Raw genomic sequence first — 18454 nt, 5'->3', positions numbered from 1 at the left:
GCACATTTAGAAAAATTTTGGAGCGGATCAAGGAAATAGTTTTAAGAATTTTATGATTAGTTAATCCAGAAATATTCAAACCATGTACTTCTGATTTAACTGATATTGAATGTTTAAAAATGTTTGAAGAGTTGTCTGCCAAATGCTGTACATAATGAACACACGAGGCCGAGATAGAAATGAGATACATTATACTAAAGTTATTGGACTGTTAGAATCAGCTTACAACATTCAGACCGACTTATATCGTTTTGATATTGACAGGAATTCAAACCTGGATAATTTCCATTGACATGTAATTAAAAGTATACATCAATATTCTTAATCAGGAAAAAAAACACGCACTCCATTGATAAACAAAATGTTCATCAATACATGTATTGATAATTCATTACATATTGTAAATATATGCAGGAATTCATTTCAAGTCAGTATATGAATTAAAACGTCATTTCCTAAAGACTTCATATATCTAAAAATAAACGAAATTAGGTAAATGTTGCAGACAAATTAGCTTCTTTTCACATCCTGCAGCATATCGATTAATCATTTCAGGAGTCATAAACTTACACAAAATAACAAACTAGCTGAATTTAATTAATATGTTAATTATCTACGGAAGTGTCAGGCGAATCGATAAGTTACAGGTATAAAAGCAGGTGACAATGAGGAGAAAACATTAAAGGAAGACCTGTACAACATGAGAACAATTACTTTAATTTCTGTGGTAAGTATATTCATCTTAAAGTGCTTTAATTTGTCAGTTAAAGTTTAAGTATTCCATTGTACCAAACCAGCATTATACACATACCGCTGCAATATAAAATAGTGCCTCTCCAAATGAAAAAAAAAATCCTTCTTTTCTGTACTTGCATTATGTTTTAAAGTCAAATAAACAATTTATACTCGACAAGATATGTTTTGATAAAACTTAACCTTTGTGTTTATTTTATCTATTTTTTATATGGAAAATCAAAATCTAAATAATGAACAAATAAAAAAGAACCCAGTTTTGCTTTGTTTTGCTAAGAGGAACAACGTTTTGAATTTCTTGGTGTTTTATTTCTATACTGTCTCTATTTCCCTGATTGTTTTACTCATAGGAATAACGTTTTGAATTTCCAGGTGTTTTATGTCTACACAGTCCGTGCACGAGTTATTGTCCATCCAGTTCAGTATCCACCGAGTAATGTTCGACTAGATCACCGAGAGAGACCGAATTTAAACACACTAAATGACGCCGAATTCATCTGGAAAAAGAATTCAATACCACTTGAGTATTACAATGACCTCCACCATCGTAATCAATTGTCTAACGACTTGAAATCTCCTGAATTTGTGTGGAATAAAAATTCAGTACCACCGGGATATCATAAAGTAGAACAACAAAGTGAACAGTTTGTTAATGACCTGAATTCACCTCATTTAGATTTCGACCAATTGTTGTCATCTGTCAGTGAAACCTTAAACGATTTTAAAACAGACCTGGATTATTTTAATTACGAGGTAAATCCGATAGACACAACACAACTAGATAAAAATGATCTTAACTTTCAGCACAATGAATATTCCAGAACTGACCAATACGATAATACTCTGGGGTCAAATACAATTTATCCTCATCCTTCAGATACTCATGAAGTCATTGCTTTGACAAAGCAGTATTCCAAAACGCAAAATGATAAAAATGTTTTCCATGCCCCACAAGGTCATTCGCCTGGCATTTCAAATGTGTATGAACCAACAGAAAAACTATCTAATTATGGTTATGATCACACGATGGCACCAACAAAACAGGACTACGTTAAATATGAACAGACAACGGCACAACCAAAGTATGACTACGTGAAATATGAACCTACGACGGCTCCACCAAAGTACGACTACGCAAAGTATGAAACCACGACGACACCACCAAAGTATAACTACGTAAAATATGAACCCACGACGGCACTACCAAAGTATGACTATGTTAAATATAAATCCACGACAGAAACACCAAAGTATGACTACGTTAAATATGAACCCACGACGGCACCACCAAAGTACGACTACGGGAAGTATGAAACCACGACGGCACCACCAAAGTATGACTTTGTTAAATATGAAACCACGACGGCACCACTAAAGTATGACTACGTTAAATATAAAACCACGACGACACCACCAAAGTATGACTACGTTAAATATAAGTCCACGACAGAACCACCAAAGTATGACTACGTTAAATATGAACCCACGACGGCACCATCAAAGTATGACTATGTTAAATATGAATCCACGACAGAACCACTAAAATATGACTACATTAAATATAAATCCACGACAGAACCACCAAAGTATGACTACGTTAAATATAAAACCACGACGGCACCACCAATGTATGACTACGTTAAATATGAACCCACGACGGCACCACCAAAGTATGACTATGTTAAATATGAATCCACGACAGAACTACCAAAATTTGACTACGTTAAATATAAATCCACGACAGAACCACCAAAGAATGACTACGTTAAATATGAACCCACGACGGCACCACCAAAGTACGACTACGCAAAGTATGAAACCATGAAACCACCAAAGTATGACTACGTTAAATATGAACCCACGACGGCACCACCAAAGTATGACTATGTTAAATATGAATCCACTTCGGCACCACCAAAGTATGACTATATGAGATATGATCTTTCTACAGAACCCCCGAAATATGATCACACTAGATACGAGCCAAACTCCGGATCTCCAAAATATGACCAAATGAAATATGAACCCACAACAGCTCCACCAAAGTATGACTACGTAAAATATAAACCCACGAAGGAACTACTGAAATCAGATTATACATCGGTTTCAACTGTTTACGACTACTCTGTGCACCAAACGAAATCTACTAGAATGCCAACGTACGAAAATACACCCGAACCGCCGAGATATGTTGACGAATCTGGATATGCAACAAAATCCCAAAAATACCATCATCTATTATATCCACAGAAAGGTGACTATGCCGTACAAGATAAGACAGTTTCAGAAAATTCTATCAAGCTTAAGAGTTTGAAAAGTCAGGCAAAGTCTTATTCGCCTGATTATCATGCTAATGGGAAACCATTAATCATAGAATGGACAAAGAAGGAGAAAATGTTTGCTGACAAAGTAAAGTACTGGTTCTGGAAACTTAAAAGCCAACAAAACGTGAGATATTTTGAAAGACTTGTCAAATTGCTGAAAACTAAATCATTGGACTTTGAGAAAATACAGGATATCGTTTTTGAATCAGTTATTGATTGTCGTGGTCCAGTTCAAACTCTATTTGCTGTTAAAAAGAAAGATTTAGTGAGACATTTTACAAAATTCTGTGAATCAGTTGAAACGAACAAGAAAAAAATTGCAATGAATGCTTACCTTGGGATATGGGAGAAACTGAAAAACATGTGTTTGAAAGGAAATCCATGTTGTAGAGGGATTGTAAGAAAGATAAAGAAAACACACATTGATAGCAACAGCAAAAGCGTCAGTAAGTCAACGTCCGAAAGTCATGAAAATCTAAGTACCGAAACATCAGAAAGTAAAGAAGAGGAGACAAATGGAAAATATTCACCGCCAAGAAATGGTAAGAAAATAAACAGGAGATATAGCAAGGTTTCCTTTAAAAGGAAAAGACTTGAGGAAAGCGAAAGCGGAAGTGAAAGTGAAGAGCAAGTCAGCAGATCAGAGGAGAACTTTGACATCTCTAGTAGCACTGAAGGTCAGAAAAAGACATATGGAGCAGAAATAAAATCATACATCAAACTGAGCAGTAGTAGAAGCAAAGATTCCGACATTAGTAGGGGAGACGACACAGAAACCCCCACACATAGCACAGACTACTCAGTTATACTAGGAAAAAGGAAGAGGAAATCAAAACTTAAAAGAAAGAAAAATGACAGCAAAAATTCTGATATCAGCAACGAAGATGTTACAAACAGTGCGAAATCCTCTAAAAGCAGTGAAGATTCCTCTAGGACAATAGAAAGTAGAAAAAAGAAACGTAAGAGTCATTACAAAAGAAAGATACTAGATAAAAGTAGCAGAAGTGAAAGCAAAGATTCCAACTCCGATGAAGTTGATGAATCAAGTTTTTCATCGGAGTCTGGAAGTAGTGAAGAATATTTTTACATATAAAACATATTAATATGTGGACATATTATTATGTGGAAAAGGATATGCTGTTTGATAATGTTTTGCCTCGATTCACGCATTGTCCACTAAAATCCAGTTGTTTTATTTTATTTTTTAGTTTTGTAAATGTATTTTTATGTTTTTCATGCTTCTTTTTAATAAGATGTCTTCTTTAAGTGTTTTCTTTTTTCCATTTTATATATTTTTATGCTATTTTGACTACTTTTATATTTTAATAAAATATCTAATAAAACATTTTGATATTTAAAAACTTCTGGTTTTGGAAAAAAATATATTTATACTCAAAGATGAGGATATTTAGATCCAAGAAGGGTTAACCGTATTCTTTATCATGGAAGCATACAAGTTATGGGTTTATATGGGATGTAAAGTCTGTATTGTGTACAAATAATTAAAGCAGAGGAAGGAGAATCATCAGGAGGCCTTATCATAAAGAACCTGCTAAATACATTTATTTTCATGAAAACAAACAAATACTCTTGTCTTACAATAAATATACATATACATGCACAAATCTATTTAAACCCCCAGCAAGCTCCCACACTTACGTTAACATTGAATCAAGAATCTCTTGATCATTCAATTACGAAATTAAATGAGTTTAAGAATTGTGTATGTCGTAAATGAATAGTTATCTCGACGTCTTACCTTCACGGAAATCCTCTCCCTAACTGTCTATCCTCTGGATATTATCTAACCCAATGGATAAATTGCTTATATCTAATTCTAACCTAATGAATATATTGTTAATATACATCTAATCCTAACCCAATGGATAAATTGTTCTATACAACATATCCTAACTTAATGGATAAATTGTTAATATACATCTTATCCTAAACTAATGGATAAATTGTTTATATACAGCTAATCCTAACTCAAAGGATAAATTGTTTATAAATGTCTAACCCTAACCTGATATGTCAATTGATAAATACCATTCTTTCATCCCTCGTGATGACCAGTCCACAAATAAATGTGGGTGAGTGGGTGGAGGATGGGGGTGATTGTTGGGGCCGCTTGTTATAGTTTAAATCGTTCTGCGGTGTAGAAAAACTGCTCGGACAGCAAAAAAAAAAAAAAAAAAAAAAAAAAAAAAAAAAAAAAAAAAAAGGTTAAATGAATCACAAATAAGTAAAAACATGTCCCAAAAAGAATCTCTTTTGGTTATTAATCGATGAGATTTTTATCCAACTGGTTGTGTGCTTTTATATCCCCCAGCAAAAAACTCGGGGATAAGTACTGGATATTAGCACCAGCAATGAAATATTAGTACAACTTACGTTTCTGATTAACGGGGGTATTACTGTTTATCTCTTTTTCTCTTCTAGAAGATTATAAGAGTCAACAATGAAGGCTGATGTAAACCTCCAATGTGTATATTTACTTCCCTCAATAACTGACATAAGTCTACACAATTATCACAAATATTCAATATGTAAATTCAAATTCCATCAAATGAGAGGTAAGATTGGATATCTGAACACCATCTTTCTATAACTTACGCATCCCACCATCAAAATTCAGACCGATACATGCAGGGGAAAAAGAGACAGAAAAAATTGTATGGTGGAACGCAAGTATATATTTTCTTTATTCCATAGCCCTATCTATATCAATTAAAATACATTGTGATTAGATAGCTGAAGAAAAATGCAATAAAGATTTCTTAATAAATTTTGAATGAACCTACAAAGGACAATCAAATTCTGAAAAAAGTCTCTTCATACATTCTGTACTATTAATTAAACAGATTTTCATATGTAAATTAATCAAAGAAAGAGAAGCCTAAGGAAACGCCAAATAAACAAAGAAATATATATATTAACAGTTATTGATGGTTTATTTCTTATGCAGGAAATCCGATTTTTAAATGTCTTGATTTTTTTCCGCTTTGAATGCAGGACACACTGGGATGTATGAGGGCCAGGTAAATCTGTCTAAGTACTGCTGAATGTATGGAAGGCCATAAACAGTCCTGGATCCTGTGTGATCAAATGACGCCACAGTGCTCTTCTTCCATCTAGTGAAGCCCCGCTCAAGCTGTGTTCCTGTAAAAGGAAGAGTGCCGAGTTTGTATGTGAAGCAAGTGAAGATTGTTATAGTATGTGAAGATTGCTAAAGTACATGGAAACTTTATTGCATTCTTTGATAAACCGTAGACTGTTCCAGTCTTGCGTGGTATATCTGGCTGGGTAAATTTGATTGCCATTATATGCTTATTATTTATATTTATCGTTAAACGAGGTTTTAAATAAGACAGTTTAAAAATGTTGTTCCAGCAGTACTGTACGAAAGCCTTTTTATTCAATAGTAAAAGAAGTATAAGTCAGTGAACATTTTTGCAAGAAGAAAATCTTATTTCAGTTCATCTTTCTTATATATTTTATCATTGTCCGATCTGGAAAAATTGACTATTACCAGGAACAATGTTATCTAGAAGGCAGGCGATGAGTCCAGCTACAAACATGTGTGTTCCCAATATAACGCTGATAATCTGGTCTAGTATTGGACTACCTAAAATATGTTGATTAAAGAATAAGAAAAAGATATAAAACTTCAGAAATAAGGATAATTACTTGTTTTCTATTCTCAGGACCTTTTAAAAAATAAAATGTATTTATTTCTCTAAGCAGAAAGGCTTATACTGTAAAATCACTTATTTTCGAGATTTCAACATTTTGTGGTTTGAGGAAAGACTTTGATTTGTCAAGACTGATTTTGTGGTTGAAGAAATGAACATGATACTTAGTTTGAAATTTCAACATTTAATTTGTGGAGGACTTGAATTCAATGCCTCTTCATACCATGCACGAAAATAACGATTATTAACCATTAACACCCCCTCCCCTTGAAAATTTGTTATTCCAAAGTAGTTGGCCAATTGAGCTACAATGTATTATAGAAAGTGACCATAGAGTAAACAGCAGGGCCATGGACGATGTTTGTTGATTTCGTTCATTTGATATTAACTATAAAAAATGGTTAACAGCAATTCATATATACCTATATGTAAATGAAATATTCAGTAGTTACAAAAGAAAAGTACCATATTAATTCAGTTTTATCCATTTCAATGTCTTTTCTTTCATATAACCATCTCGTTACAAAGGAATTCACATATGTGTGGACTCTGAATTTGATTTAGAATTCTCACTTTTAGAGCTTCTTTTCCCTATATTGTACCTGTATTAATACTTGACTGGTTCTGATTAAGCCACGTGGGTATAGTTTGTCCAGTACAGATAGCTATCCCAATTACAAAAATGTTTCTTGGTGAAGACATGTCAACAAATTGAAGATACGTCAGACCGACAGTCATCACCATACCTGTACGTGTAAACTGAGTTTTACTTTCTCGCTATAGCCATAACTAAATTAGAATGTAGTGGTTCAAAGAAAATATAAAAATATTTTTATACATTTTTATATTTTCCTCTTATTGTAACATCATCAACCCTGGACAATGTGAGTAAGAGCAAAATTTTTCTATCTTTGAATATTTTTTTCAATGTTTACTACAAATTAAAATTTTTCACATTTAACAGAAGTTTCTTAATTATATAAAGCACTTCAAATGAAACCAGAATACTAGTCACTGTACTGACCAAATGTAACATGAAAGAGACCGCCCAACACAGGATGTGGTATAGTAACAAAGATGGCTGAAACTTTTCCAAGACATCCTAGTATCACCAAAATAAGTCCCGCAACTAATACCACTCTTCTACTTCCAACCTAGAACAAAATTTTGTGTTGTTCTTAGTATCTTAGTATTAAACACATTTGCATAAACTTTCACACATCACTACCAGCTCTTCCAATTTCGCGAAGAAAAGAAATTCATATGTTGTTGGATTGATCAATTCAGTAGCGAAGACCAAGATAAAATTAATGAAGTGTAGATCAAGTTCAATTATAGACTCTAAATTAATGTGAGGAAACGGATAAAAAAGACACAAGAAGTAAAGTAATGTTCCAGGCTTTCGAATCCAATCAAAAGCAAGTTATTTCAACATTTCAACATTTCGATAAGTGAAGAAAGAGTCACAAAGGTAAAAAAAAATGTTGAAATTGACAGACTTGTTTAGGGAAAACTAAAAATCAATGAACATCGTGTCAGTAATCTGGAAAAGAAGCTTCAAAAAGAAAATAAAGAAGATTCAAAAGCTAAACCAAAGAGATAAGAAATGTACTAGAATGATTAAGTCACTGAACTTCATCGAGAAAAAAGAAGATTTTAAAATAGAATCCATGGGAACTGAAATCCACAAGAAATTCGGAAAACTGCTAAAGCTCGAAAAGATCTTGGGGAGCTGATCTACATTTGGTGATAAAAGAAAAACAAGAAAATCATAACATTGCATGTTTTTCTTTCATATTCACTTGTAACTTCAAATCTGCAAAACTCCAATATTTTTCTTAAGCCATCAAACATTGTTGAAGTTCAGATAAAGATACATATATTTACGCAAAATCAACAGCCAAAAATTGTGAAAAACAGGTACTGAGTCTAATAATGCTAGTAATGTATCTGGTCTCATGATTATAAACCGAGGACATACGTTAGTCAAAAAAGGGAAAAATGTTTCTACAGAAAAAAATTATAATGTGTTGAATATAATGAACATTACTTATCGTTTCGTGATAAGGTTTCAACATGGTGATGTCAATGAATTGAACTCGGTAACTAATGGAGATTACCCGAGTAATGTTTATAGCAGCGATGTTTTCACTATATGATGTCGTGCCAATACCGGAACCCCACAATCCACAGAGGAAACACCCTAAACCCTCGACAGCGACCCCTATAAAGAAAAGCAGATTTGTAAACCACTTCAGCCCTCCAAAGCGACTCAATAAAAAGAGACTTGTATACCACCCGAGCCCTCCACAAGGACCCCAATAAAGAAATGCAGATCTGTCTACAACCCCAAACCTCCACAGCGACTCATATAGGTAAAACAGACTAGTAAAACGCTCAAGCTCCTCCAAGACAACTCCCTATAGAGAAATACATATTTGTATATACTACCCCATACCCTCCACAACGACCCCTATAAAGAAATACAGATCTATATACCACCCCAACACCTCCACAGCGACCCCCATACAGAAATGTAGATCTATATACCACCCCAACACCACAACAGCGGACTCTATAAGTAAAAAATGACTTGTATATCACCCAAGCTCTTTCAAGGCGACCCCTATAAAGAAATGCAGATCTGCAATCCACCCCAAACACCCCCACAGCGACCCCCATAAAGAAATCCGGTCTATATACCACCCAGCACCTCTACAGCAAACCCTAAAAGTAAAAAAAAAGACTTGTATATCACCAAAACTCCTCAAAAGCGACCCTTATAAAAAATGCGGATCTATATACTACCCCATACCCTCCACAATGATCCTATAAAGAAATGCAGATTATTTAACCACCCCTGCCCTCCACGTAGTCACTTCTAAAGAAAATCAAACTTGAAAACCATCCCAGCTCCTCCACATAGACCCGTATAAAGAAAATCATACTTGTCTACCAACCCATACCTCTACAGCGACCCATATGAAGAAACGGTAGAATAATATCAACTACTTCATATACATTGTCCAACAGACAAATAATAATTTAAGAGCTTATTTAAAAAGTAATACACTGCCATGAAAGTTAAAACGAGACTCTTCACCTCTGTTTATGGCATGCGAAGGTGGTCTCCCGGCCCCTGTTTGCATTGCGCACGCGTAGTAATCTCCAACAGATTCTAACACTGACGCTATAACACCTGCAAGCATGCCGCAAACACCAGCGATGTTGACCATTGGCAATCCGAACTGACCTGAAAAAATATCTTTTAAGTTTTTTGCGTGCCCCCTATCTGTCTGGCAAGTATATGAAATCCAAATTCCTGTTTTATCTTTATCCATGTACTATCTGTTGAATGCTTCTGTTATTTCTGATATACAGAAAAATGGAAATACACGTACATATAACGTCAATATCATCGAAATACATTAAGATATAACAATAGGATAAGAATTGGTATGAAATATAATCGCAAAAATACGGTAAATCGATAGGTTAGTTTTGCAAACAAGGCCCATTATTTATCGACTATTGAATTTGCTAAATTTTTATGTTAAACGAAATTGTAGTAATCACTGAAACATCAACTTATTTGTCAGTAGCCTGCGTCAGCTTTAAAACTTGATACTAGCAGTACGCAGAATTGTTCTTGCGTACCAAACGGGTCGGGAGACATAATATGAACGCCATATGAAGTTGAAAATTAAATTTTATTACATAAATATATGAAATTTGGACAGAATAATAAATTTCGTCATTCTGATAGTCTCATGGATTATTTGTTCGTTTTTGACTTTATAGCTTTCTGGACTACATCCAATCGACAGATAAACTAAATTAACTAACCGTATTTTTGATTGATAAAACCTCGTCGATATATCTAAGTGTCGACTTGAAAGACAGAGCTCATATAGAATTTTTTGAATAAATTCTGCCTCATATGAATATAAAAATAGGTCGGGTATCAAAGACTTCCATTTAGTATCCATCGGGATTCAAATAGATTGTTGGGAAGTCAGATGAACACGTGTGTTTTTTCATCACCTGGATAAGGAATCCTAATCCAGCTAGTTTTCCATATAACCGACGACTTAATGTCAGTCCTCGCTGTATAACCCCAGCCATCCTTCTGATCGGTAAGTACCCCAGTGTAAGTAAGCACAAAACACAATAGCCACCCCAGTCCAATGGATAAAATAACCTGAGAGAAAATGTTGAATTGCATAGTATAAATAGCAAATCAACTGAATTCAGACAAACAAACCTTCCCTCTAACAAGGAACTGCATAGTATACAAACAGTATTTCATAAAATACTAATTATTGTAGGTTAGTTATCCTTACATTTCCCACTGATTTTCACTGATCTCGTGACGCAATCTTACTCACCGGAAAAATAGTGAAGAACTTCCACCTCTTCAAGAATTGAGAGAACAGGGTAACAAAGAAAATTACTCTGGTAATAAATATAAAAGGAATGATTTATCAATTACAATTATTCATGCTTAAATCTGGAATATCATCATTAAGGAAACTTGATATTTTATATAAGAAAGTGAAGATAGCAGTTCACAAGAAAAAAATTTCAAGTTTAAGAATGAAAACAATAATCCTGTACCAAGTTTCCTTAACACCATCTGTTCTAAATGCTTTAATATGAAATTTGAATAAGTTAATATTTAATGAAATAGAAAAAAAGGGAAGACAGAGAACAATGATCGGTGTTTGTACATTTCAAAGTAGATGACTTCGCATAAACTGAGTTGAGCAACCGAAATCTGAATAGCTTGAAAATGCATCCATCAATGATTGATCAAGAATTTCCCGAACAAAATGACATAATCTAATTTAAAGGTTTCAGAGATAATGCAAGAACGTATACATCTAATTTGTGTACAGAGTGGATAAACCAGATATTAGAGACAATCAGTAAAGAATTGATGTGACATCGAAGACAGTAAATCATTTCGAAATTCAGTACATGTTTGAATACTAATATTTTGTTATGCCAATAAGCAAAAGTTGACATATATTCATTTAATTGTATCACCGAAATAACGTCTTTTGCAGTAGTAGATTTTCCAACAAAATTAATATACATCTTGATATAGAGTTAAACTTACGACAGGGCAATGTACCATTGTTCACTTGAGTAAGAAGCTGCTAATGGAAATAACGAGAGTCCTATCGATGACGTCACAGCACATATTGTGATTGGTCCAATAAAACGCAATAAAAATCCAATCATTCCGGTTACACCTAGGATCATTTGAAAAAGAGACGCCACCATTAGTGATCCAGACACCTAAATAAACATCACAATGTACACAAATAAACATCAAAATGTACACAAATAAATATCAAAATGTACACAAATAAACATCAAAATGCACACAAATGAATATCAAAATGTACAAAAATTATTTCAGAAAGGTAACAAATTTCTCGGGTAAATACAGTCAGCTACACCTTTTTAGGTGGTTGCTTCCAAAACTGAGGGAAAATAATGAACTACTTTGTTCATAGAGTCTATTTCTCCACAGCCTATTATTCTGTAACCAAATAATTTTGATATGATATATGCAATTGTTTGTAAAAATGTAGATCTAAAGTGTCACAATTATTGACTTTGAAGTACTTCTAAATTCAAACTTAACACTATTCATAAATAGGGAACCGTCACATGGGTATATATACCCTTCGATTTCGTTACAACGGATTGCACACTTGAAACTCGTGGCTGACGAGTAGTATTCCTTTCGTGCTCTTACATTAGATTTTGTGCATTTATTCCTTGTTTTATGTGCACTTTCTGGGTAATTAATGCATAGCATTGTATATCTGATGTTACTTTTCTCCTGGATTGTAAAAAAAATGCGTCAAATTTAATGATAATTTCATCGTTACCGACTATCACGGCAACGAAAGATATGTATACGTCTACACAGGTGAGACCTCTACAGTGAAATAGTATGAACTGTTAGGAAGTTTGCGGCTTATATAGGGGCTGTAGGGATAGTGCCGATGAAAGAGAAATATGACAGACAATGCCTTTCAGCTTTAAGGTACTCTTAAAAAATCCGCCATCTCTGCACACTTAAAAGTGAAATGATTTAAAATTCATGCCTAGCATGCATGTTTTCTTGTTTTCACAATTTCATTATATCGTCCGCGAAGCGCAGTGGTTAGAAGAGGGTTTGGATTAGAGTTTTTGCTCTAAGGCCTAGAGAAGGGAGTTGATCCTTACGTCACGGATTCGAATCCCACTGCGGGACGTGGAGACCGGTCCTTCGGATGAGAAGCTATAAACCGAGGTCCCATGCTGCAGTAGTTGCGGGCACGAAAGGATCCCTCACTGCTCAAATGCCGTAAGTGCCGAGTACAGGTCTAAATTTGCAGCCCTCCACCAGGAAGTGGCGGCGTCTAAATATGAGTGAAAAAATCTCGAAAGAACTTAACAAAGGAACAAACAAACAATTTTGTTATAAAAAGCATAGTTAATATTAACCAAACTTTAATATTTAAATTTTATATTTCTTCAACTATAAGTGCTAGTATTCTTGGAGATGCTTGTTCCTTTTAGGCACCTGATCCCGCCTCTGGTACTTCCAAGGATAAGGGTTTTTCTCCTGTTCACAATTTATCTTTAACACTTGATTTATGAGATTGATCACTGTTCGCTATCTTCACCTTTTATATACACGAACAACGCCAACTTCACTTTTTTGATTTGTCTACGTATTAAACTGAGACAACTTTAACACATTTCTCCATCTTTCTCAGTAACAATTACACGTTTTAAAATAATGTGTCTACATACTACACTGAGGCGAGTCTGCCACATTTCCCTATGCTTCTCATTGCCAACTTCAGGAATGGGTAATGTAGAATTCTCTATTCCTTCAAAGTAAAGTGATTAACTTTTTTTATGTACATAAACTTATTCCTCACGAAAAAAACTTGACAGAACTAAATTCCCCCTAAAATTTTATTTAAGCTTTGAGGATGTTTTTTGACCCCATGTCATTGTCATGGACAAACTACAGTGTCGTATTTACGATGGGCTATTAAAAAACTCGTGGACTGATGCGAGAAAATTAACACTATATAGGCTGTGCTTACAAAATATATAAGGATTGTAAAACGATAACTTTTTTTTTGGAAATGTTGAAAATTTTAACGTTGATAATTTGCCAATTTAGCATAAAATCGAAAGACATTTTATGACCACCCAGCGCAGTCGCAGTTGAGTTTTATATCTTTCCACAACGTCATTGTTTCTCAATGTCTGCTCCCTCTACCTCTATACACTTTGGTTGACGAAATACTCTAGTGTTAAAAACTGATTGAAAACCAATCTTGTTTATATGACTTTAAAATTTAATGAACAACTGATTCAAAATACAATATTGTATATAGTTCAACACAAAATTGAAGATTACCCCGTGACTTTGGCAGCTTAATCCACGTATAGGAGTTCAATTTCGTAAGCAACGTATCGGTACTTTTTCGACTTGACAGACTTTGGACATCCGGACTCCAAATTGGCATTAAATGTTTCTCTTTTATCTGAATCATTTTAGCCATTTACAAACAGATAATATACACTTTTTCTCCGGTCTATTGAAATATTTCTAAAGTGTATGCATTTTCTTTTCTTAAGTTAAATAATTAATTGTTGCAAAAAAAACTTCGACCTTTTCCGGCGTCCTTTTTTACACTCTCTAAGGAATTATCGATTACACCTCATAAAAGGGACAAAATTAGGTAAAGTTGTAATGTTTTAGAACAATTTTGTCACTTCACACAAGTGAGTTAACGTCAAAATTAGAAACCAAATACTTGATATCGAAAGATGTCTCCCGTAGACTCACGGTAGAAATATGTTGTAGTTTTTGCCTCTTGGCAGTGCAATTGCTTACAAAGACATTTACAATTTATTCAAAGATAAACCGTATATCTTGTAATTTATTCTATAGGCAGAAAGGATGATGTTGAATAAATGTCTTAAAATTCATGTTGTGCCGTAAGCAGTTTTGATTTGATGGCCCCAGTCCAAGAATACTTTAATAACCCCTCGTCTGTTGTTTTAATCAAGTGAGTCTTTTTTTATGATATTATGATTGTTATCAAGACATAATAAATTTCATTTATTTAATAATATCGTTTTAAATCACCTACTCACCCTACCTTGTGTAACATTAGTGGGACTATTCCAATCCTACTCACCCTACTTTGTTTAACATTAGTGGGACACTTCCAATCCTACTCACCCTACCCTACCTTGTGTAACATTTTTGGGACACTTCCAATCCTACTCACCCTACCTTGTGTAACATTTTTGGGACACTTCCAATCCTACTCACCCTACCTTGTGTAATATTAGTGGGACACTTCCAATCCTGCTCACCCTACCTTTTGTTACACTAGTAGGATATTTCCAATCCTACTCACCCTACCTTGTGTAACATTAGTGGGACACTTCCAATCCTACTCACCCTACCTTGTGTAACATAAGTGGGACACTTCCAATCCTACTCACCCTAATTTGTTTAACATTAGTGGGACACTTCCAATCCTACTCACCCTACTTTGTTTAACATTAGTGGGACACTTCCAATCCTACTCACCCTACCTTGTGTAACATTAGTGGGACACTTCCAATCCTACTCACCCTTTCCTTGTGTAACATTAGTGGGACACTTCCAATCCTACTCACCCTACCTTGTGTAACATTAGTGGGTCACTTCCAATCCTACTCACCCTACCTTGTGTAATATTAGTGGGACACTTCCAATCCTACTCACCCTACCTTGTGTAACATTAGTGGGACACTTCCAATCCTACTCACCCTACCTTGTGCAACATTAGTGGGACACTTCCAATCCTACTCACCCTACCTTGTGTAACATTAGTGGGACACTTCCAATCCTACTCACCCTACCTTGTGTAACAGTAGTATGACACTTCCAATCCTACTCACCCTACCTTGTGTAACATTAGTGGGACACTTCCAATCCTACGCACCCTACCTTGTTTAACATTAGTGGGACACTTCCAATCCTACTCACCCTACCTTGTGTAACATTAGTGGGACACTTCCAATCCTACGCACCCTACCTTGTTTAACATTAGTGGGACACTTCCAATCCTACTCACCCTACCTTGTGTAACAGTAGTATGACACTTCCAATCCTACTCACCCTACCTTGTGTAACATTAGTGGGACACTTCCAATCCTACTCACCCTACCTTGTGTAACATTAGTGGGACACTTCCAATCCTACTCACCCTACCTTGTGTAACATTAGTGGGGCACTTCCAATCCTACCTACCCTACCTTGTTTAACATTAGTGGGACACTTCCAATCCTACTCACCCTACCTTGTGTAACATTAGTGGGACACTTCCAATCCGGCTGAGACATCAGAGCAAACACGGGCATCAAGAAAGCAACAGTGGTTCCCTGTACAATTGGTAATCTATCAACAGATATTTTTCACGTATAATATATCTACAATGGAAACATCCAAGAAGATGAAGACTTGTCTGGGTTTTCAAAAATTTTGATAATTCTAAAAAAGGGTTTCATATTACAAGTAATAACATGTACACTGTATATAAGAAAAAAATTTTAAAAGGATTTTGTACGCCCCTAAATAAATAAGCACACATTAAATAATTTAAAATATTGGTTTTCCTGACAAAAAATGAAATATTATTGATTATGCCTAAACAACGAATTTTGACATGGACTTTCCACGTGGAATTTGTTATTCTGACACAGGTTCTCCAATGTTCAATGTATATGGAGCTCAATACCCACCGAATACCTATAAACGACTGCATCATTGTAGCCAGACCAGTTGTAAAAAGAGCGGTACCAATCCACTCCGAGAGACCAACTGTATCATCCCCCATACAAACACTTTCATGAAGAATTATAGGTAATTCAATTGCACCTGCTATTCCGGTAAAAGATTGCTGTAATGTAAGTTTTTTATTGTTGATATTCTACTCAATCTTCCTTAGCAACAATCATATCCACATCTGGGAAATATATCACGATTTTTTGCTTATAAATTTTTACCAATGAGAAAAAAGGAATAATAAAAAGGAAATTAAGACTGTAACCACGAACAAACTCAAGCATTATTTAATAAAATATTGTAAAGATGTGTTTTGCATGGGGACGGTTTACACTTATTACACTCTAAACTTAGAGCCGCAACATATTCAAAAATATATTCAAATTATAAGCAAAGGAACACTTGTTTTGAACATATTTTATTGAGTACATCAAAAGGATTGGAAATAAGTTCCTTACAACTTACAAAGTTCCTCTCCTTATATATATAACAATTTGTCATGCAAAATAGAAGAAAAATAATACAATTAATACAAGTGAAAAAGGCAATTTTAAAGTAGCATATCAACTAGAGAATCTACATGTTTCGTCAACAAATTTATGAACAGCAGCAAAAATACTGTTATTTATCTGGAAAGGCAAATTAACATCACCACGTAATAATAGATTTATATCAATAGTAACTAGTTCAAGAGTTAACAAGCGATTAAAAAGAGTACTTCTTGCACTGGAATAATTTTTGCATGCAAAAAAGAAATGGTACACATCTTCATTTTTCCACATAAACATAAGGGACTATTTATAATGTTTCGTTTATAAAGATCATAATTTAGTATACAGTAATGTCTTAGCTTAGTATGAATGATATTGGTGTATCGCTTACCAAAAGAGAAGTATGTAAAAAAGTTTTTTCGGAATGTTTTGATTGAGATGGCTTCTCTGACCTCTGTTTTTAGTAAATTCCATTCCAAACAGCATCAGGTACGAAAGAGTTTCTAAATAATTATTAAAAAACACTTAAAAATACAAGATGGCGAGTGTCGCCCTTTAACCTTTACAGTGCAGATAGATCGAAGTAATATAACGGGTCAGGCTGTCGAGGTCAACTGAGTGTACTTTTGAACCCCCCCCCCCCCCCCTCCTGGATGTTATACTACTGATGGAAATACTATATTTATAAAATAATATAAAATATATATTAAAAAAAACTGCTATTATCAGCTGATTTGGATGTGCTTTTCATCGTCTTATGCAGATTGACATAAAGAAGGTTGTATACGCCATTTTGTAACCAAGTCCCTGAACTTTTGAACTCTTGTTCCGCGTAATGTTTGTCTGTGAACCGCGTATTTAACCGTTAGCGTAAAAAACAACCAATTCTGTAGCAAGAGAAAGATTGAAAACTTACATCTCTGCAATGAAATACTTACTTGTAAGCCAAGAAAAATGCAGAGATACCAGGGCGGTACATCATCAACGCCATAAAGCAACTTATTTGTTTGGCTGTTGTCAATCTGGACGGACGGGGTTGTATCCACGATATCAAATGACTCAAGTTTTGACTTGTCATCTTCATTTGCTTGAACATCAACCGTTAACATCCTTTGATATCCAAAGAGTAATTTAAACACAGAAATGCTCCTCATTAAGTGAAAGTGCGAGAACTGTATACAAATTATGTAACTGGCTTAAAGAAATTAATAAAATACAGATATTTAAAAAACAAATCACCTTTCATTTTCGGAGGTTTTGTTCTTCATTATGTACTCTGACGTTAAGAACGAATGGAAAGATAGGTAATGATAGATTTACTCT

General features: G+C 34.5%; 2 protein-coding genes across 2 annotated transcripts; one reads left to right on the top strand and one right to left on the bottom strand.

Annotated features, from left to right (window-relative positions):
- The first annotated feature begins 700 nt into the window (after positions 1-700).
- LOC133193968 (uncharacterized) lies at positions 701-4381 on the top strand. Its single transcript, XM_061329879.1, has 2 exons — positions 701-727; positions 1126-4381. The coding sequence occupies exons 1-2, from the start codon at positions 701-703 to the stop codon at positions 4168-4170; spliced, it is 3072 nt and encodes a 1023-aa protein (XP_061185863.1). The 3' UTR covers positions 4171-4381.
- Positions 4382-5750: 1369 nt separating this feature from the next.
- Positions 5751-18240, bottom strand: LOC133193688 (solute carrier family 23 member 1-like). Its single transcript, XM_061329643.1, has 13 exons — positions 18070-18240; positions 16598-16755; positions 16156-16253; positions 13592-13671; positions 11895-12076; positions 11161-11227; positions 10817-10973; positions 9876-10025; positions 8893-8996; positions 7797-7926; positions 7375-7518; positions 6610-6705; positions 5751-6239 (listed from the first exon to the last, which is right to left on the bottom strand). Exons 1-13 carry the CDS (start codon positions 18238-18240, stop codon positions 6058-6060), a joined length of 1719 nt encoding a protein of 572 aa, XP_061185627.1. The 3' UTR covers positions 5751-6057.
- Positions 18241-18454: the final 214 nt, after the last annotated feature.

This window comes from Saccostrea echinata, unplaced genomic scaffold (genome assembly GCF_033153115.1).
Source record: "Saccostrea echinata isolate AGI-Se365-2 ecotype Australia unplaced genomic scaffold, CSIRO_AGI_Sech_v1 ptg000028l, whole genome shotgun sequence".
In the NCBI taxonomy this organism is placed as follows: domain Eukaryota; kingdom Metazoa; phylum Mollusca; class Bivalvia; order Ostreida; family Ostreidae; genus Saccostrea; species Saccostrea echinata.
The sequence above is the reverse complement of the archived record's forward strand: the minus strand, read 5'-3'. Positions and strand labels throughout refer to the sequence as shown.